Genomic DNA, 20,128 nt, shown 5'->3' with positions numbered 1-20,128 from the left:
GCTCCAGCGGCCTAACATTATCGAGTAAGGAAACATTGTTTCCCACCCTTCATAAATGTTTCCAAGTCTCGCAGACTTCTGCCACGCTCTACACTGTCTTTTCTTATCCATCTCTGGAACATACAATAACCCATACGACCAAAGTCCTTCCGATCCATTCACATCTGTCGTCCCCGCTTCCCACACACGGCCTTACATCAAGCTGTGTTTGGCCCTCTTTGACAGTCACAACTCCACCGCCCTAAACCTGCCAAACGTCGCCGTCGCTACTCGCTACCATCCGCTTTGAGGGTCCCCTGACTCACGTCCTCTATCTGTATCTGTATCAGCTGACTCTGTGCGGCAGACAGACTGGCCCTCCCCACCCCGCTGCCTGTCGGTCCGCCGACCAGCCCACCACCCGCCGCCAGCGGACGCAGGTACACGTCATGCGTGTGCAAATGAACACGCAGGTTGGTCGTGTTACCAGAGGCACCTTGACGGAACACGCGGCCACACACCAAACAGCGAGCGTCGAACGGTGTGATGCGCTCGAAATACTCCCAGACCAGGCTGCGGCAGCGGCGCTTAAAGTCTGCAACACGGGGAGGAGGGAGGGAGGGGGAGTGATATTGCCGTGTTTGTGCGGCGTGGTTTATTGACGCTGGTGGCAGTATACCGCGCTTACACGACCATCATTGTAAGCCTGACAGGATTATACATTGCGATGCATTAGCCGCAGTATGTAGCAGGGCAGCATTTCAGAGTGACAGAAACAAAGCCGATTAGTGCAAATTATCACTGACGTGGATACTGGATAATAGATTCCCTGTACCACTGACAAGCATAACAGCGGTAGAGAAGCCACCGGATGTTGTAAAGCCGTGGGATAAAACACATAATATAATTGCTGTCGGGTAGGGATTAATGAGAGCGGTATCGGGAAGCGAAGTGACAGAATAACCAGCCAGATATCTTTAAAAGCATAGTTATTATATTGAAATCTTACATACACCACTGTTCGTAGGTAACCTGAAATGCATAGAAGCCAATTCTTGTCTACAAAGGATTGCCCGCGCCAAACTACTACGCTCCGAATATTCCCACACCGAACTGCGCCAGCGTCAGCGGTGTGCGTGCGATGCGGCACAGCATACCTATTCAGGCGCTCCTCGCACGACATCTATGCACAGTGGGGATTTTTCCGATCTAGCACGTATTTATTCGTAGAGGGCAAACCATAGGTAGAATTGTAGCCAGATTGTGCACAGATGTTGGCTGGTGTGTCCTGGTGAGAATTTTACCTGTAAATGTGCATAATCAACATAGTATAGGGGGGTGCGATTGGACCCCCTGCTCAGCCGTTTGGCCCCTAATCAAGCTAGAGCTTCGCGGAAAAGTCAAGCGTGCTGCCTATGACGAAATGAGGCCGAATATATCCAATTTCAAAGTCCAAGGTCATAAGCTGACTTTCCAAGTCAGTTTAATGACCCAACTAAAGTTGGGAAATCGAGACCTCTTGAAACTTCGCAAAGTTAGGGTGTTACGGGGTATGTTGGGGTGCTGATCACGAATTTCATGTTAGTTTTGATCACAGACGATGTCTTTATGCATTTAGGCCAGGTCGGGTCAGGTCAGGTTAGATCAACTAGTAGGCGTCCTGCCGGCCATCCATAGAAGTGTCACCTACTACTGATAGCTTCGTAACATGGAACGAAGGCACCAGAACTACTTCGTAAATATTCAAATGGCTGCTAAATTCGAAATCAGCACCAAAAATTACCCTAGAAACAAGTAAAACTCGAAAAAGTGAACCAAGGTCATCAAAAGGTCAATGACCTTGACTTGACCTTCACGTGACCTTGACACCCACCATTATGCATGGCACCAACATCATTTCACATATTTGAACGTTTAAAACCACAAAAAGACTGGAAACCGCGGATAATGTGAGCTAGCATACGCCGAATCGCGATTCCGGCCAAACATGGTCTCGAGAAATATGCCACAGGTCAAAGGTCAGCTGGATCAGAGTCATGAAATTTTTAGGTTAGATGTAAAATTGATGATCTCGAGGGCACCGAAAGTTTCGGCGCGATCGGCCGCTTTTTGCGCGAGTAATTTGCGGAAAACCATGGGGTTTTATCCGACCCCTTCCCCCTCCCCCTCCCCCTCCCCACAAGTGCGATGGTTAATAAGGTTACGGTATGTATAATTTACGCTTGTCATCCTTTTCCTAATGAATGTGTCTCAGAAAATATGCATCATATAAATCACGAAGTAAAATTATTCGCCTATGTCCGGAACATTCCTATATCGTGCTGTTTGCCCTAGCGCTCCTCGAGTGGGGTGTTAAGATACTCTAATGAGAATATTCCGTGTTCAGGCAAGTTTCGGCAGCCAAACTAGGCGTTGTCTTGTGCAGAAGAAAGTGGCGAATTCGATATGATATATTTCGGAGTGGAAAAGTGTGGAGAACATTGTTGATTTCCTACATTTATTTAGAATACCATTCCTTCAATATGGTGTCTGTAAGGGTTTTTTTTGTAAAGGGCATTTTTGTGACCTTAGTAAGGTTGTGGCATACTTTCTGTTTGCCATTCCATTCCTAATAAAGGTGCCTTTCAGACGATATGCAACTTTAAGACCTCGCAAGGTTAAAACCAACAGGACAGGACAATGAAATTGAGCTATACATGGCTATACTTTCGGGCCTTGCTGAGCCCATTGAGTAATCACGCATGAGTGTGAACTTTGGGCGCATTTTTCCTAGTTTTGCTGTGGACATACAGATAAAACAATGCCATATATGAAAAATTCAGACATTTCTTAGCCCTACTGACACAAAAAATAAACAAAAATCCAAAAAATATTTTTTGAATTAATAGGCGCTAGATCGGAAAAATCCCCACTGTGCTATGGAGAGAAATGGAAGCTGAGGAGTAATGCGGCGCAGCATAGCCATCCAGGCGTTCGATCACCGCGACATCTATTGGTGGGATGATAAACTACCGGCCGCGAAGCAAAGCGGTTATTTCTATTCGCTATTAGATGATTATATCGATTGAAGCCCACTTTAATACAGCGAAGGAGCTAAGGCCGTAGTACCCTGCATGTACGAGTCAGTATAAAAGACCGACCAAGGTTACAGAGGAGCACACATGTGTCCACGACAATGTCTACGATAACCAAGACGGATGGTAGCTCAGAGGACAAGGTAATCAAGTTTGGCCGATATGAGACCGTTATTGCTGTCGGCTGAATACTGACGATAGCACCGGTGTGTGAATGTCTCAACCACTGATCGATGGGTATTGGGTAAGCTTAGCGATAAAGACAAATATTGGCCGTTGGCAGATTTCCAAATCCTGGAACTGACAAAACCACCCGTAAGACGTACCACTCAATGCTCCATGCTCATATTGTCGTCATGGCAGGGATATTCTTTGAGGAGATTAGTAGCTGGTATTTCTTCCTTATTGGTGTTTCTCAGTACGGTCTGTATGCTCTTTTTCTGCACACGCCAGGGGCAGGATTGCCGGGATTGACAGCCGATGTCCAATTATTAGTTCGTCTCCGCTACCGGACTTTGTCCCTCTGTTCATCGTTCTGGCTGTGTCTAAGAGCCATTGGAGGACAGAGAAAGATGTCTCCGTCTGTCTGCCCTGTGTTGCTCTATCCGCTTCAAGCCACTGCACCGGTAGACAACAACTGGTGTTTATGTCTGTCTGCTCTGCATTGCTCTACCGGAGCATATGGGGTATGTAGACGGGAGGCTGGTTCCTGTGTCTATCTTGCGGAGTTAGGATAGTAGTCGGCGCGCCCCTAGGGCCTCGACCTGTTCCCAACCCGGTGCGAGAGACAGACCGGTGTCCACGCCGCATCTATTGTCGGCCTTTGTATGACCAAACCAGACCTCTCAACGCCACACGGAGCAGGCAGGTCCTGAGCAACGGCCGGGACAAAGGTGAAAGGAGACGAGGGGTGACGCGGCCATCGCCCACACGCTGTCGTTCGACCCAGCCAGCAGCTGACAGGGCCGCTAAATATAAGCCGAAGGTGCCCCTAAGTTGGCAGTAAACCGTTAAACCGTGCAGAGCACCGCTTGGTAGCGGCAGTAAACCTCAGCGCTGGACCTCGTGCGGGCAGGTGAGCAGCAATATGAACAAGGCTCAGGCCGTAAAGCACAATAATAAAGCTGTTAATCGAGATGCTAAAGCAGTTGCAGCTTAGCTGTTTGCTGTGCTGCAAGTACTTCAGTTAGGGGGCCCTGGCAGTCAATATGTGCGATATCAGGTTAAGTGTCTATCCTGTGAGTGCTGTAAGCACAAAGCAGCCTTCAATGCGCGGCAGTGACACAGCAGTGGCAGTCTTTACCTCGCAGGAATGACAGCCGTGACAGGTGTGACAGGTGTGACAGTCTGTGCCTTACAGCAATGGGCAGTGGCTGACAGCTCGGGAAGCCAGTCGTGTCCAAGGCACCTGTATGCGACCACACACGGCTGCCGCGGCCCGTCCGCTCGTCCGCTAATGAACACATCAGTCCAGTGAATGTCGGCAGAAATAACCACTGAGAGGACGACCAGTCCCCATCGCCCAGGGGACGACCCGTTCTCAGAGGTCGACCCCCCACCGCTGCTGACCAGTCCGACCAGCCAACGGTCGTCCCTCACACCCAACAGCGCTTTCAGGATCCTCGGCCTCCCCTGCAGCCGCAGGACTCCTAGAGCTTCACACATGACGGCTTTCTGATATAGCGGAGACGTGACGACCAAATTATGAGGCAGTTACAATGCACAAATCAACTTGGGACCGATAGGTCAATGCATGAATACAAACGCAAATTGCTTGGCACAGCTCACTGAATTTAATGACGACAGTAATATTGCAGCGGTTCCCTGCACTCAGTAATTACGAGATAGCGGCGCAGTCACACCAGATTAACTTGTACATCCATCACTCTAGCTCCGTGTTGGCATTACTCGTGAAAAGAAGTTGGCTGTATTTTTGAACATGGTGATTTCATGAGATGGCTGGAGTACGCCATCCATCATTTGTCATGAGAATATCAGACACAGGTCAGCTTGGGGGGAGAGGAGATAAGTGAAGAGAGAGAGAGAGAGAGAGAGAGAGAGAGAGAGAGAGAGAGAGAGAGAGAGAGAGAGAGAGAGAGAGAGAGAGAGAGAGAGAGAGAGAGAGAGAGAGAAAGGGAGGGAGAGAGTAAAAAGTATAAATCCTGTGCGTGCCATAATCCAAAATTCTTCTGGAGAGAGTGCTATGCTACCAGTTATGCGTCATGGTGAATGGACAATAGTGAATAAACAACCATCAACCACTGAGAAGAGGTTCAAAAAAGCATTCCTTCTGCCGCAAAAAGAAAAGAAAAGTGGATAGGCACAATATTCCTACACAATGTTACATCAACTTTGTTCATTGGTCAATACAACATTTCTTACAGAAAAATAATTGATTTTTAATACCAGGCCCGTTTTAGTTATTGTGGAGGCTTTGGACCACATTTTCTTCGGCCTCCGCCCGCGGCCATCGGGGGGGGGGGGGAGAGGGAGAGGGGGGTGTCACAAATAGTTTTCCGGGCGCTCACTAACGGTTGACATCCAATAAAGATTGCACCGAACCGCCGTGTCCGCTTACAGTCGTCTCTGCGATAGCCAGAACGGTGTTATTTATTGTACACTATCACAAACAGCAGCCAGTGTTTGTGACCATCCATTTATTGGTGCAATAATAGAAACCACACCGCTGACTTCAGCAAACATTTTAAGTGTTTAGTAGGTGCCTGAAGCATTAAGTCAAGAACTTAATTAAATGCAGTATAATATTTAAATTGTATGATAAGCTCATGTTATGTGTTCCTTTTACATCTGAAAGAAAATGCAAAATGTTTGCACCTTATATGTTCTTTGAAAAACGAGTAGTAGTAGAAAAACGAGATATGATAACTACTACATACATAAAGCAGAGTGGTTTTTAATAGGACAATAATTGCTTGAGACTGAAGCACGTGTAATCACGCCCGGCGGCCGCGGCAGCAGCACCCCGCCAGACACCTTCAACAGCGACATTTCGCCGTGAACCAGACTCCTAACGATTTACACATCTGAGAAACACCGCCACCGCCTTCTTAAAAGTCAGCGACAAAACAGGCAAAAGCCGGTGTCGAGAGCTCTAATTTTACATCCTACTACAGCGGCTTGCGGCGACACAGCAGGCCATTTGCTAATGAGGTTGGGCGGTAAGTCCCTGTGGAGGATATGCTTACAATGCAGTGTTTTCGAGTTTCGAGCCTTCCACAGCCGGTAGCCTGACAACAGCCAGCAGCAGGAGTGAGGGAGCGACGCACAGTGGGCCGATATGCCATTCTAGCGCGACGGGGCCTGAATCTTCGAACGGAACCCTTGGTTTTTCGCAAGTAATTCGCGTAAAAAGCGGCCGATCGCAACGAAACTTTCAGTGCCCTCGCGATAACTACTTTTACAGTTAACCTGAAAATGTCATGACCCTGACCTTAATGATCTTTGACCTGTGACCTTCTTTCGAGACCATGTTTGACCGGAATCGCGATTCAGCGTATGTCGGCTCGCATTAGCCGCGGGTTTGCAGTCTTTTCTTGGTTTAAAGCGTTCAAACATGGTATATTATGTTGCCCCCATGCATTAGGGTGGGTGTCAAGGTCACCAGAAGGTCAGGTAAATGACCTTGGTTCACTTTTTCGAGTTTTACATGTTTCTAGGCTAGTTTTTGGAGCTGAATTCGAATCTAGCAATCATTTGAGCATTTACTATGTAGCTTTGGTGCCTTCTTAACATGTTACAAAGCTGTCAGAGGCGGTTGCCACCTACTGCAAATACCCGGCAAAACCCTTACTGGTTGACCCGACCTGACCTGACCCGACCTGGCCTAAATGTATGAAGACATCATCTATGATCGTAAATAACATTATATTCGTGATCAGCACCCAAAAAACCCATAGCAGCCACCCCTTACGACGTTCTAACAGGTCTCGATTTTCCCGACTTTTGGGTCATTGACCTGACCTGGAAGGTCAACCGATGACCTAGAACCTTACAATTGGTTATCATCAGCTTCCTCTTGTCACGGGCAACACGCTCGTCTTTTCCGCGAAGCTCTAGCTCGATCAGGGGCGAAACGGCGGGGGGGTCCAACGGACCCCTTCTATACGTTCGCGGCTGGAAAAACACCACTAGGGGCGAGGATTAAGCCAAATGTGAGGGCTTATTTCAGAAAGACCGCCAAAAGAGCAATTGAATGCATTTTTCCGCGACGATGTAGCTCTTTTGGTCCCCGAGGTAAGGGCCGGTTTTCGAGAAATGTTGATATATGCAACATTTTACCTTTGATGACCTCTGGTGACGTGACCTTTGACCTGACCTAGAAATGACTAATTACGTCATCTGGAATTTCGGGCGTTCTTTCGAATGCCACTTACTACGTGTCGCTATGTGGCCCAAGAGCCGAGTTAGAAGGGGAGTGTTCAATCAACATCTCCCGGCCCGGCGCGTTTGACGCCGAGCACCGGTCCGGCGCGGGTTGATGTTTGGCTGCTACATCCAAAGTCGCAAAAAGTCGCAAAAAATGACTGTTGGATCTTGTAGTGCAATGAATCATTGACATGTAGCGAGATTTTCGAAGCGGTACTCCGCGGTACTTTTTTTAAAAGTCTATTTGTGTGTGACATCAATTATGTGAAATTATATTTTCGTCTTTAAATCTTTGCGGTGCCAATACATCATAACCAAATAAGAGTTCGCCATTTTCATGTGGTTATGTGTTTTCTGCAGACCCGGAGCTATCGTTTGATGTATATAAATGTGGAATTCCTCCTCAAATTGTGATTGTTTTCGTGGATCAAAGATACGTTGTCGAAGAGTGCGGGGGACGAGTTCGGTCCAAACGATTCCGAAGTTCGTGTTTAAGCTGAGTTTTCGCCATGAAATAGCAATTGTGTTGGAAAACAAAGACCACAGCAATGTAGTATGATCATTTTTGAACAAATTGGTATAGGTTTCATTGCACATCCACAAAGTTCGATTTTTTTACCCTTGTCGTGCTAGACCTGGCGATCGGCCCAGTGTGCGACGGGAGGAGCCCGGCGGCCGCTCTCTGTCTCTCACTCCCTCTCTCTCCCTCTCTCTCTCTCTCTCTCTCTCTCTCTCTCTCTCTCTCTCTCTCTCTCTCTCTCTCTCTCTCTCTCTCTCTCTCTCTCTCTCTCTCTCTCTCTCTCTCTCTCTCTCTCTCTCTCTCTCTCTCTCTCTCTCTCTCTCTCTCTCGTGATTGGATCACGCCCGGCTGAAACTCGGCCCTGCTTATGAGATGACTCTCGGTACGACCCGGACAGTTCACGGGCGGCTCGCGGAGGGCTCACGGAGGGTTCACGGACGGTTCACGGACGGTTCACGGACGGTTCACGGCGGCTCACGGACGGTTCACGGAGGGTTCACGGACCGAGAAACCGGTCCCCAGAGATACCAGCTGCCATAGAATTACAGCCCCAGGGCGCTCTTCCGGATGACACCATGTGGTTATAGAATAACTGACCGGAGGCCATTCTTCCGGGAGACACCAGCCGTTATATAATTACTGACGGAAGAAGGCTCTACAGGGAGATACCAAGGATCGCAGAATTACCGCCTGAAGGACATCCTTCCGAGAGACACCGGCGCGGCGTTCGCAGAGATAAAGATGATCTCCGGGGAGACATACGCCAGTGGACAAGAGACACGGAGACACGAGCCATTTCCTGAGAGGAATCACCGGTCCTAGCCAAGAACCAAGGGACAATTTCCGGGATCACACGCACCGGTACTCCATATTACACATGAATTACGGAATTAAGTCAGACACTGGCAGCACGCGATCAAAGGCACTAATGCCTTGGAATTACCATGGAATTAGCATCCATGGAATTACTAATGAAGTGCCATGCTACAAATGCCATGCTTACAATTTACATGCTAGAGCTTCTTTAGTAAGCTAATGTTATCTCACGAGTGTTTTTATATACCTTGATCTCACGTATGTATAAAAGCACCATTACCTCTAGGCTCCAGTTCACTCCCACTCCCATTCAATTTGTGGCATGAGTTTTTTTTCTCACCCATTTGTCTATCATCGATGACGATTCTCTGAATACTCGTAGGTACTTGTCATATCGCATGCCGAGGTAAGCATTTCATATATTCCCTTTTACCGCCGTTTACTCACTTTCCCACGATCAATGTCATCCTACCTCGCCATCCTCACACGACTCTGCGTCGTTTATCAGACGCGGCATCAAAGCGTCTCCCATATCCCACCAGTCCCACCACCGGCCCTCTCCCCACCACCCTCGCTCCCCATTACCGTCAGCCACCGTCCCGGTCCCAATCCGCTGATGGCATCTGCTCCCAACGAGCACATCAAAGCCCATCAAAGGCCGCAGTTGAGCCGCGCTACTTTTCTTCAGATGGCGGCGACATATGTGATGCGGTATACATTACAAGTTCTACTAAACGTAACCTGTTTGTCCGCGGTGGGTATCTGGGTTTCTTTCATCTCTACCCTTGGGATGCAGTGCGTAGTTTATCCGGTAGGAGAGAAGGTTGGCGATCTCTTGTTAAACCCATATTACGAGTAGCATTGATCATTGACCGGAGAAAACTGCGCAGATGTGATAGAGACCAGCAGTTGTATTCGCATTGACAAACTCGCTGGAAGTGGGAACGTTACGTAATTGGCACGCGTATCAGAGCTCCATTGACAACACGGTTGTCTGGTATTATTGTCTGGTATAAGGGCGACTCAGTGCTCACTGGGGAGATATCTGCAAGTAATGAGCATTTACAGTCAGGCGCGGCCCTGATCCCTCACCCTGTCTCTCCCAGCGACCCGCCCTAACCCCTCCAGCGCCCATCTCGTATGCTGACTGAGCGATCGGGACCGGTGCCGATGAAATTCAGCCTAGCCACGTTCCCAGAGCGTCCACATTGATATTCAGCAAGCGCCAATTGGCAAATTGCCAGACTGCGATTATGTTCGATTTTGGACCTGAACGGATCGGTGGCAGGCCGAAATTCGTTCAGCTGCCGTTTGCATGCAGCGTCACGGAGGCACTGACCCGCCGGGGCAGCACGTGCGAAATCACTGATGGCTCCCGAGGTCACCTGAATGGCACTGTCGGGCAGCCTTGGAGAGGGGTAGAGATCGGGACTGGTATTGGCTGTCTCGGGATAGGCACCTACGTAAAACCATTGCGCAGTGATGTAATGGGCGATGGTTCCCAGGTGGTTTCATCCAACTGGCTAGCTAAGGAGGAGCAATAAGCTCACAGTTATCTGTCTCCACCACCCCATACGTATATTTAATCGACCTGAGCACCGAGGCACCTCCCGCTGTATGTAGAACAGATATTAGATGCTTTGACACATTTGCCGCATTCGTTCCTAGATAAAAAGCCCTTCGAATAGTTCCCACCACATCCTGCCTTTCCCCCAGCTGGTGACCAAAATAGGTACTCACAGACTATCGGGTTTGGTTCCGTCTTCGCAATGTAGATTTATTACTTAGACATGGTCGAAACTAGGAGACACATGCTGTATTATGCATGATACATCGAAGAAAAATATCAACAGTCAGTTCGGCCTTATTCTAAATGCACATTCGTAAATCTTGCATCACTCATCAGGATGCCATGACCTGATAAAACATGAGAAGATTCGATTATGTATGTATGCCTAAAAACCAATAAAAATAAGACAATATATGCTATCATATCAACAAAATATAATTAGCCAACGAATTCACCATTCGTGCAAATGCTTTCAAACCAGAGGTCGGCATGAGAGCCGGCGAAAATAGAGAATACTCAGCTCCGGGGGAAGTCCACTTTCCAATCGCTTGCACTCATGAGTCTTGGCCCCCGCCGTCACATCATCAACTAAACTGGCGCAGTGAATGAACCGCAACGAGCCGCCATCTCTCCGGAGATTCGGAAATCATTCTCTCAAGCAGCTCACATTAGGGAGATTTCCTCCATTCCCGATGCTATCCATCACCAATGGTATAGCCTCATGGAGGCAGCAGTGGACCGGACGACTCCGACCGGGTACACCAGGCGCGCCTCGCCCGCGGCCGCGGCAGAGTACACCGGGTGCACCTCGCCCTAGGTATCGGTAGGATTAGAGGCCGCCGATCTCAGACAGGGGCGTTCTGTCGTTCTCCCGACAGGAGCGTCAGGAGAACGCTCCCGACAGGAGCGTGCTCCTGACGCTCCTGTCGGGAGCGTTCGGACTTGAGAGTGGCGAAGAGCTCTTGGTGGTAGCGCCCCAGGTGTCCCCACAGATTGCTCGTTGAGTTGTTGGAGTAGGCGACGATGGCAGCGCACATCTGGCACTGGAGTCGGCCCTCGGCTCGGGGGTTGAAGTAGGACCACACCTGGGAGCGCTGACGCACCGGCGGCGGAAAACCCACTGCAACAGAGCGAGGCCAGAGACATCTGGTGGGTGCCACGGAAACCCTACAGCAGTGACATCTGGCGGAGCGAGAGGGAGCAAACCTTTGAACCAAAATCTACGGACCTATTACACATTGTAAAGGTCAAAGGGTACGAAATAGTGACTTGAGACGTTGAAACTGATCATTCTGAGAAAAGTTATTGCGACTATGAATTGATCACCTCTGTTCAAATTCGAGCATAAGTTATATCTCACGCATTTAACTGCTAGCCAACAACTGAGTTAAAAAGTGTTCACTCGCGAGCGTGACCTCAACTACAGCTACCAGACACCAAACAAGGTTCACGCTCTTTCTATTTACATACCTTGTCCCGCACGTCGGCCTCAATACAGTACCAGTCATCAATGCATAGTTAAATACAATCCAAAGGATGCAAGTTATGGCATGTGGATGTGCAACCACGAAAGCTATAAAAAAAAATCGATGATGGAAAACACAAAGCTGGCACCAGCCTTGGCAAAGCTCTCTAAATAGGTCAGGCGAAGCCACTCCCTTGACAGAAGAGGGAGCGGAGTTTCCCTGAGCTATGGATGACTAGCATCCTACAGCAATGATACACGACCTCGGAAAAAACAACTGTCTGACCTGACAATGGCAGGGAAGAGATTAAACGAGTGGGCGGCTCAGTACCAGAAGTTCAGCGACAACACAAGCACGAAGCAACCAGCTATCTACACGGTGGGTTCGGTGGGCAAGAAGCCATCAGGCCTCGGCCAGGGTGCGAACAAAGCACCCTTCATGCAGCGACAGGGGCACGAGAGTAGGAGGACCAGCCAAACACACACAGAGTGACTGACTGAAGCTGCCGCACCGTCATCCACATCGGCAGTGCATCCGATAGGGGCTGTATCGCTCTACAACCAGAGAGTTCTCGCTACTGCCACTGACCGGGCAGAAAAGGAGCGGATCTCAGACACCGTCAGTTTTCGCTCGGATCACGTCAGGGCCTGAGAGGAGGCCGGCGCAGCCTCTTGAGTCAGCGGTGGCGAAACCTCCTGAGACACAGGCGGGGGGAGCAGAGCCGGTGGCGGCGGCAGTGCCGGAGGCGGCAGCTCCGGTGGCGACATCCAGGGCGTCTCCGCCGCGCCGGGCTGCTCCGGCTGCCCCATCCACACGGCACCGTCACCGTCCGCGCTCCGTCGCTGCGCGGCCAGCCTGTGCTCGTCAGCGGGCGCGGGGCGCCGGCGGCCGGCCGCCTCTCGCCAGGAGCCCGCCAGCGCCGCGTGCTGCCCGCCGAGCGCCGCAATGTCGGCGGCGTGCAGCCGCTTCAGGTGCACCCAGAAGTTGCCGCTGGAGGTGGGCGCGCCGCGGATGACGCGTCCGCAGAACCGACACGAGGCGGTGGTGTCCGAGAGACGCACGTAGTACATCCAGACGGGCGGCCGGGCGCCGGGCCGGGCCGGCCGCGGCGGCGCTGGCACTGCGTCTGAAACACGGCCGACCGCACTGAGCTCAGACGCCGCCGCGGACCGCCGACCGGCACCGGGCCCGGCACCGGCCACCCGCACCGACTGGCCGACAAGTCCAACAATATCACCAGTCCCATTCTGCCACACTGAGCTACACAACTCGGCACCAGTCTCCATCCGCCCGACTGACCTACGCAAGCCAACGATAACAACAGTCCCCAACTCTCCGACTCAAATCTAGCATAAAGCAGTCATCATCCACATTACCCGCTCCGATCAGAACTGACCCCGCCGACCATCACCAATGCTTAGCCCAAACCGCCCTATCTGACCCTGCCACTGCTCAGTGCCCAGTCAACAACCATCGGCCTCGCCCAACCTGCCTAATCAGTAATCACTCCCATCGTCGCCCATTACCAACGGAGCCCGCAACTGCTGAAATCGAACTCCTTGGTCTCCAGCCGACATCCAATGCGAACTCCCAGCTGGGGAGGCGCATAGGGCGACAGGGATGTACGAATTACTGCACGGACTCTCTCGGGGCACAGATACGGGTCTTATGACTCGCACAACGCAGTGTGGAAATGTGGTGAGTGGGAAAGCAAGAGAGCGGGGAGGAAGGCGCTTAACGAGGGAAGGCGAAATGAAAATTAAGATAAGAATGTCCCTGAATGGAGGAGGAGAAAAGTACCTATCCAAGCTAAAGAGAATGCATATGCAGCTTATCACCCCCGTACCAATGCGAAATCAATTCTTAATCAGCACTTCACGCATGTATTCCAGGCTCAATATGAACGGTTCATGCGTCCTCAGGCACGTAAAACGATCAACAACTACCACACAGAACGACTACCTGCGTCTGTACAGTTGCCATCAAATGATAGATCGTAGTTTCGCCATTAGGAGTTGTGTGTGTGTGTGTGTGGGGGGGGCTTAGAATATGGCAACGATTTCCATTGAGACGATTGACAGCACACGCAATGCCAGAGTATACAGGACATATCGCACCGTACGCATCCAAGGCACGGATATAACAGGTAAACGGCCGTCTGATAATTATCAGATTCAAGCAGCAACTCTTCCAAAATGGTACAGGGTCCTACTGTGAACCACATCTGACAATAAGTGACAAGCAAAAGGCATAAGTTACAATCTGTTTTGTAAACATGCGTGAACCAAACTTTAATAAGCGTGTCAGGGTTATCTGGAACCGATATCATTGAACAGGCTATGCGAAACTTGCTCAACAATAAAAACATTAATGTGATCGAAAGTACAATTGTAATACAAGACTACGTGTAAAATACTTGGATGATGGTTACGCTAACAGAAACTCATACGTCATAAGCATAGGTTGTGTATTCCATTTGAATTTGAGTCCTGCATAAATCACATTCTTTGGTAGCTCGCTTTTCAGTCAGTTGAAGGGGGCTTGTCCAGGGACACAATAACTGCGAATCTGAACAAGCTGGTCACTGGCCAGAAATACGTAAATTTTCCAACAAATGCCACGCCGAGCATCGACAGCCAACGTTGTCATATCCTGGCCAACTCATCCTTCCAAATATCTCGCGGATAAGCTGGATCTTAATTACCCTGAGAATCAACTGCGCTTCATCTCCACAAACGCCGATAATACACAAATACATGATTCGGTAGAAAGACCCATTCTCTGCCGCCGTATAGCCAGCTAGCATCGAGCTTCCATGCTTAGCTGCTACCACTAATTAGTACAAATGATCGTAGTGCTTCTTTGCATATAAAACATGATAAACATTTCGCTTCACGTTCAGTCCGAACCGAGAGCCGCTACGACTTGAAGAACCAGTCGGTGTCGGGGACGGCAGCGCTGTCCCCGACCCGCTGCGCCACGGGGCCGGTGCTGGCCTCTGTCGGCGGCGCGCCCCACAGGCTGCCCGCCGACTCCGAGCGACACGGCGCCGGCTCCGCCTGCTGCACCAGCTCCGGGTGGCGCACGCGCATGTGGCGCCACATGCCCGACGTGGAGAGCTGCCGGTTCAGCCGCAGGACGTGGCCGCAGAGCCGACACAGCCGGTCCTGGCCGCTGCCGGTGAAGTACTCTCTGACCAGGGAGCGCGGCGGAAGGCCGGGCCGGCCGGCGGCCGGCGCCACCACCGCCGCCACCATCGCCGCCGCCAGGCCGTCCGTGCCTGCAACACGGGCGAGCAGCGAGTCAGAGCGGCCCGGACGGCGACGGCGGCGGCGGCGGCGGCGGCGGAGGCACCGGGCCGGGAACGGGGAGCTGAGCCCCGCCCGCCAGCACAGCCGGTACCACAACAGGAACCGAGCTGCGCGTCATCATCACGACGGCATCCCAATCAATAAACGACAGCGAAGACTATCGCATCCGTGTTCGCTCTCCGATTCGGCAGACTATAAATGAAAGAACGCCTTAGGCTGGCAATTTTATCCCAGGGCAGGATGGATAATTCAATAAGCACCATGTTCAGTGGATCAAGTGCTAACGGTATCACACTGTTCCAAGCGATCAGGAAGACATTCTCCTCCTCTACCGCATGTCTCCCATCACTCTCGCCACAGCTATTCGCCATTGATGTCCAGTCTCGTTCCATTCCAAGCATCTGCATTAAATGCGTCTGTCACATTTTGTCGCGCTTGCCACAAGTTATGGCCTTTCTCTATCAAAAAATCATCCCCGTGCAATGCTCAAACTATATCAAGTGTCTAAGATCCCCAAGCGGCTAGCAAATATACACAAAACTTTGAGAAGGCGGCCGGTCCACCAAAAAGTCCATCGCAGACAGGCAGGCCGTGCCCAGATAAACCCGACCCGCTCGTCATACCGCGAGTTGGAACATAAACAAAACCTTACGCCCCCGCGGCTGGCTTGCAGCGTGAGCTCTGAGAATTCAGCCTACGTAGAAATCACGTCCAATACATAGAAAAGGAAATACAACCTAGAAAGGACGTGCGCCAAGATAAAATATTCTTATGTTGTTTTTTTCAGGTAGTTGCTCCCGATGTGGGTCCGGTCATTGCATGCAAGCATCCTAGCTGTCCGAAGAGTGTGGACGGACAGGAAAACCGGAAGTCTATGCACAGAGGAGAGATCGAAATGAAGGCAAGATACAGGGACAAACTAGATAAACAAGGAAATATAAAAGAAAAAGGAAAGCTTTGAGAAAATGAACTAGTGACCCATTGGAAACCTATGAGAAAATAAACAGGTAGAAGGCTTCACTGGAAGGATAGAAGGCTGTGCTAGAGAGGCAGGGAAATGGTGCACTCTGGTGCACCGGAGACCGAGCGGAGGGCGTCATTGTACTCACTGGCTTGTGATCCTCCGCTGTCCTCTTGTGTGACCGCCATCAGGCCATGCGCTGAAACCAATACGCCATTACGCCAGGTCAGGCGATATATCTCACATAGTTACATGGCACGCGACACATATCGGCATATTGCCTGGTCTGTACAGGTGCGTTTTACATTTAACGAGGGTAAGTGGGCACTAGACACATTTGCACAACGACGCCAAACAGACGAAAGTACCAAACCTTGCCCATAACGATGATCACCACCGTTCCATTCTTCTCATTCTTTCAAGTTCTATGCTATTTGTTTTCTATTCTATTCTACCCCGCCCATACCAGCACATTTTATCTCAGCCCCTCCCAACACCCTGTTCCAGTCCCTCCCAGCCCTCTGCCCCGCTCTCTCACCCTCCGAGAGCGCCTCCAGTCCGGCCTGGTCCGGCTGCGGCTCCAGCATCTCCTCCAGCTCGTCCAGCATCGACTCCGGCTCCGGCTTCACAGGTAGGTCCAGGCCCATCGTCCTGTCGGCGCTGCGCTGCTGCTGCGGCGCCGGCGGCGGGGGAGGAGGCGGAGGACCGGCACCGCCCATCGGCCCAGGGTCTGGCTGCGGCTCGGCGCGCCGCCGCTTGGAGGAGGGCTGGTGAGACGGGGCGTCCGAGGATCGGGACCTCTCCGGGGTCTGCAACAGGTCAGGGTGGGGTTACGATTAGGTCAGGCTCATGAAGAGGTCACAGTACGGAATCGATGTTAGCGAAACAAAAATATAATACAGCGACACATGACGGTCAACGTGCGAAAACAAGTTTTTCATTGTTCCATCGAGTGTTCTAAAAACAACAAATACCTAACGTTGCTTCAACCTTAACAACTTTACACACATATAAACTTCAATGTTCCTATTACCGAAAACAAACATTTTTTTTTTCTGACAAGCGTTATCTTGTCCACTTTGACCACCATGCACCATTTACTGCACGACCATCTTCCTCAATAACCACCCCAGTCTCTCCCCTCCCCCAATCAGCACCGACACTAACGCGAGTACATCTCCCACCGTGCGACACCACCCACCTTCGCCGAGTTGCGTTTGGTCTGTTCGTCGGCCAGTCCCTGGATGGCGAACGTCTCGGCCACCTGCAGGAAGGCGCCCAGTCGCGCCTGGCGCACGTTCACCTGGCCACGGTAAATGAACTCGAGGACGGCACGCATCACGTCCCGCTCCACGGTGGGCAGGACGATCACCGGGTGCTGCTGCGGCGGCACCTCCTGTCGGAACGCACCGGGCGGGTGATACTCGGCAGGGGCAGGGAACTCCTGTTGGAACGCACCGGGCGGGTGATACTCGGTAGGGGCAGGGAACTCCTGTTGGAACGCACCGGGCGGGTGATAATCGGTAGGGGCAGGGAATTCCTGTCGGAACGCACCGGGCGTGTGATGGCAGGGGCAGGGAACTCCTGTTGGAACGCACCGGGCGGGTGATACTCGGCAGAGGCAGGGAACTCCTGTTGGAACGCATCGGGCGGGTGATACTCGGCAGGGGCATGGAACTCCTGTTGGAACGCACCGGGCGGGTGATAATCGGTAGGGGCAGGGAACTCCTGTTGGAACGCACCGGGCGGGTGATACTCGGTAGGGACAGGGAACTCCTGTTGGAACGCACCGGGCGGGTGATACTCGGCAGGGGCATGGAACTCCTGTTGGAACGCACCGGGCGGGTGATAATCGGTAGGGGCATGTAACTCCTGTTGGAACGGACCCAACACGGTGATAGGCGGTTAGATGGCGGAGGTATGTCTCAACAAAAACTATGTGAGACGTGATGATAAATGGGAAGAAGAACAACGGCTGAAGAGGTTTGGCATTCACGGACACGCCCATAGCACGGGGTGCACCACAACAGTTCCGAGCCACTTACATCAAACAACTAACACTCAAGCTGCTAATAGTTGGAACTTTAACACCCCATGGTCGGTAATCATTCATGGTGGTGTGCACAGCTAGCGACCGAATCCATCCAGAGGCCCGAAATTTTCATACGGAGTATGAACAGGTGTCTGGGCCGCTGAATACAGCTTCAGAAGGTTGGAAGATGACAACAACAAAAACCAGTGGCAACAGGCATAACACTCGCTCACCTTGAGTATGTCCTTGAAGTGTGCTGAACAAGCTGAGAGTATGACCCTATGTGCCTTGAACAGGTGCCCGCCGCACGAGAGAGTGACATCTGTGAATGAGTCGTCACCACGCAGCGCCTCCAGCGACATGTGGAAGCTGCTGTGGAAGTCATTCCAGCGCAGACAAAATTCCTGGCTCTCAGACATCCTGGAAGAGGGGAGGCCGCAGGATGGTTAGGTCAATGGCAAGTTGGCGTGTGGTTTACCTCTAGTGTTTTTCTAAACTAGATATTTGAAGTTGATCATATTGATATGGTCATTGATGTTAAAATGCATAGAATTAGGTCTACAAGATACTGTTTTTGCAGCTTTTCTTGAAAGCCAGGATCAGGATAGAATAATATTCAATGAATGCATATCAATTATCACATATCAGTTGGGGAAACTATGAGGCGAAGATAAAAAAATGATTGGTAAATAAATGGACCTTTGATGACCATATATGGGCATAAATGCAGACCCGCTACTAAGGGTGAAAAACGGTATAACAAGCCGGTACTTGCGGTATGGTATCGCTTCAACCTATCAGAGAGAAAAGGCTTCCATTTTCCACTAGGAATTAGTGTGATTTGATTAAATTGGGCGAAGAATTGACTCGAAAATGGCGATAGGAAAACGGCTTTTCTTCTGCAAGTTCTAGGCGTCACAATCAGCTGCCCATTCAATAAATGGATTGGTGTTTTGAAAGAAAATTGTTGAGGGCTGGATGAGATCCTCCCAATAGTCTGACCGAAAATGGTTGATTCAACGCATGTAATTATTTAAAAATTCGATGTAGAATATGACATGAATAAGCACCTCAACGGTCAACTTGAACTTTAAACCAGAGAAGGGACCGAAATTGAAATTGAAATCACCACATTGAATCACATAAGAAGGAAAGCCTCCTAACAGGTGAAATGAAAGGAAGACTGCAATGGCTTAAGATAAGAACAGTAACGTATTTGAAAAACATATATAAGGAAAGCCATCAATACTTAATTTAAACTTACTTATCTCAAAACCGATCCCTCTGACTAAAAGCGTTTGCATTTATTAATTATTTGTACAGTGGAGACAATATATACAGTTATGGCGCAGGTGATTCGATAGATGATCAAAATAATAGACAAAAGGCTACAAAATGATAATAGCACGGTGGTTCTGAAATGAACAAACTTTTTGTTGTGAGCTCATTTATTTCCTAGTTCCTACTTCCTACCATTGCTTTGCTAATAATTTTCTAGATTTTAATTAATTTTAAAAATCAGAACGTTTCGCCACATTTATGAGTCAGTATTCACCGTTTTTTAATATTAGTGAATAGTGGCCCGAGTGGGTACCTACGAGAATGAGTTTGACTCCTACGAGCCCTGCAGGGCTCATTTGGCGCATATAGAGAAATGTCGGTCGCCAATTTAGCCTGTTTATGTTCTTATTTTGATCATTAACAACCAAAGATTATTCAAAAACGATTTTTTTTTCGTCTTATAAGTTGCAAACTATTTTACAACTGTTCATAAGTAGATCAAGGGTATACGCCATATATGGAAGGCTTTTGATGTCAATACCTACCTATACAAACATACACACATAATTACATACATACATACAAACATACCTACCTATGGTAGTTGTATCTGACAAGTGATAGGCAGCTACGAATTTCGGAGCGATAGGCCGTACCTATACGGCCGGGCTATGTAGGATAGGTACATATATAGGATTACGACCGTTAACGCCGCTGCTTAGCACAGTTTTG

At 50.1% G+C, this 20,128-nt stretch overlaps 1 protein-coding gene across 3 annotated transcripts; it reads right to left on the bottom strand.

The window, feature by feature from the left end:
- Window positions 1–19,485, bottom strand: LOC122385312 (broad-complex core protein isoforms 1/2/3/4/5-like). 3 transcript variants are annotated; one of them, XM_043373491.1, is made up of 6 exons: window positions 19,380–19,485; window positions 18,349–18,535; window positions 17,285–17,479; window positions 16,622–16,892; window positions 16,232–16,282; window positions 1–574 (listed from the first exon to the last, which is right to left on the bottom strand). In XM_043373491.1, the coding sequence occupies exons 2-6, from the start codon at window positions 18,532–18,534 to the stop codon at window positions 267–269; spliced, it is 1,011 nt and encodes a 336-aa protein (XP_043229426.1). In that variant the 5' UTR covers window position 18,535; window positions 19,380–19,485; the 3' UTR covers window positions 1–266. The 3 variants fall into 3 exon arrangements, with proteins under 3 accessions (XP_043229426.1, XP_043229427.1, XP_043229425.1); XM_043373492.1 differs by lacking the exon at window positions 1–574 and adding an exon at window positions 10,526–11,465 and having other exon boundaries at window positions 19,380–19,464; XM_043373490.1 differs by lacking the exon at window positions 1–574 and adding an exon at window positions 13,681–15,091 and having other exon boundaries at window positions 19,380–19,464.
- Window positions 19,486–20,128: the final 643 nt, after the last annotated feature.

The sequence above is a fragment of the Amphibalanus amphitrite genome, unplaced genomic scaffold (genome assembly GCF_019059575.1).
Source record: "Amphibalanus amphitrite isolate SeventyFive unplaced genomic scaffold, NRLGWU_Aamphi_draft 000214F_arrow, whole genome shotgun sequence".
NCBI lineage: Eukaryota > Metazoa > Arthropoda > Thecostraca > Balanomorpha > Balanidae > Amphibalanus > Amphibalanus amphitrite.
Note: the sequence above shows the minus strand (reverse complement) of the source record. Positions and strands in the feature narration are given on the sequence as shown.

Excerpts from the sequence above, each read along its gene's own strand:
- LOC122385312 (XM_043373490.1), bottom strand. The coding sequence starts at position 18,534 with ATGTCTGAGAGCCAGGAATTTTGTCTGCGCTGGAATGACTTCCACAGC. Across the intron at positions 17,480-18,348 it reads ACTTCAAGGACATACTCAAG|GAGGTGCCGCCGCAGCAGCA; the intron begins GTGAGCGAGTGT and ends GCGTTCCGACAG. Across the intron at positions 16,893-17,284 it reads CCAAACGCAACTCGGCGAAG|ACCCCGGAGAGGTCCCGATC; the intron begins GTGGGTGGTGTC and ends GACCTGTTGCAG.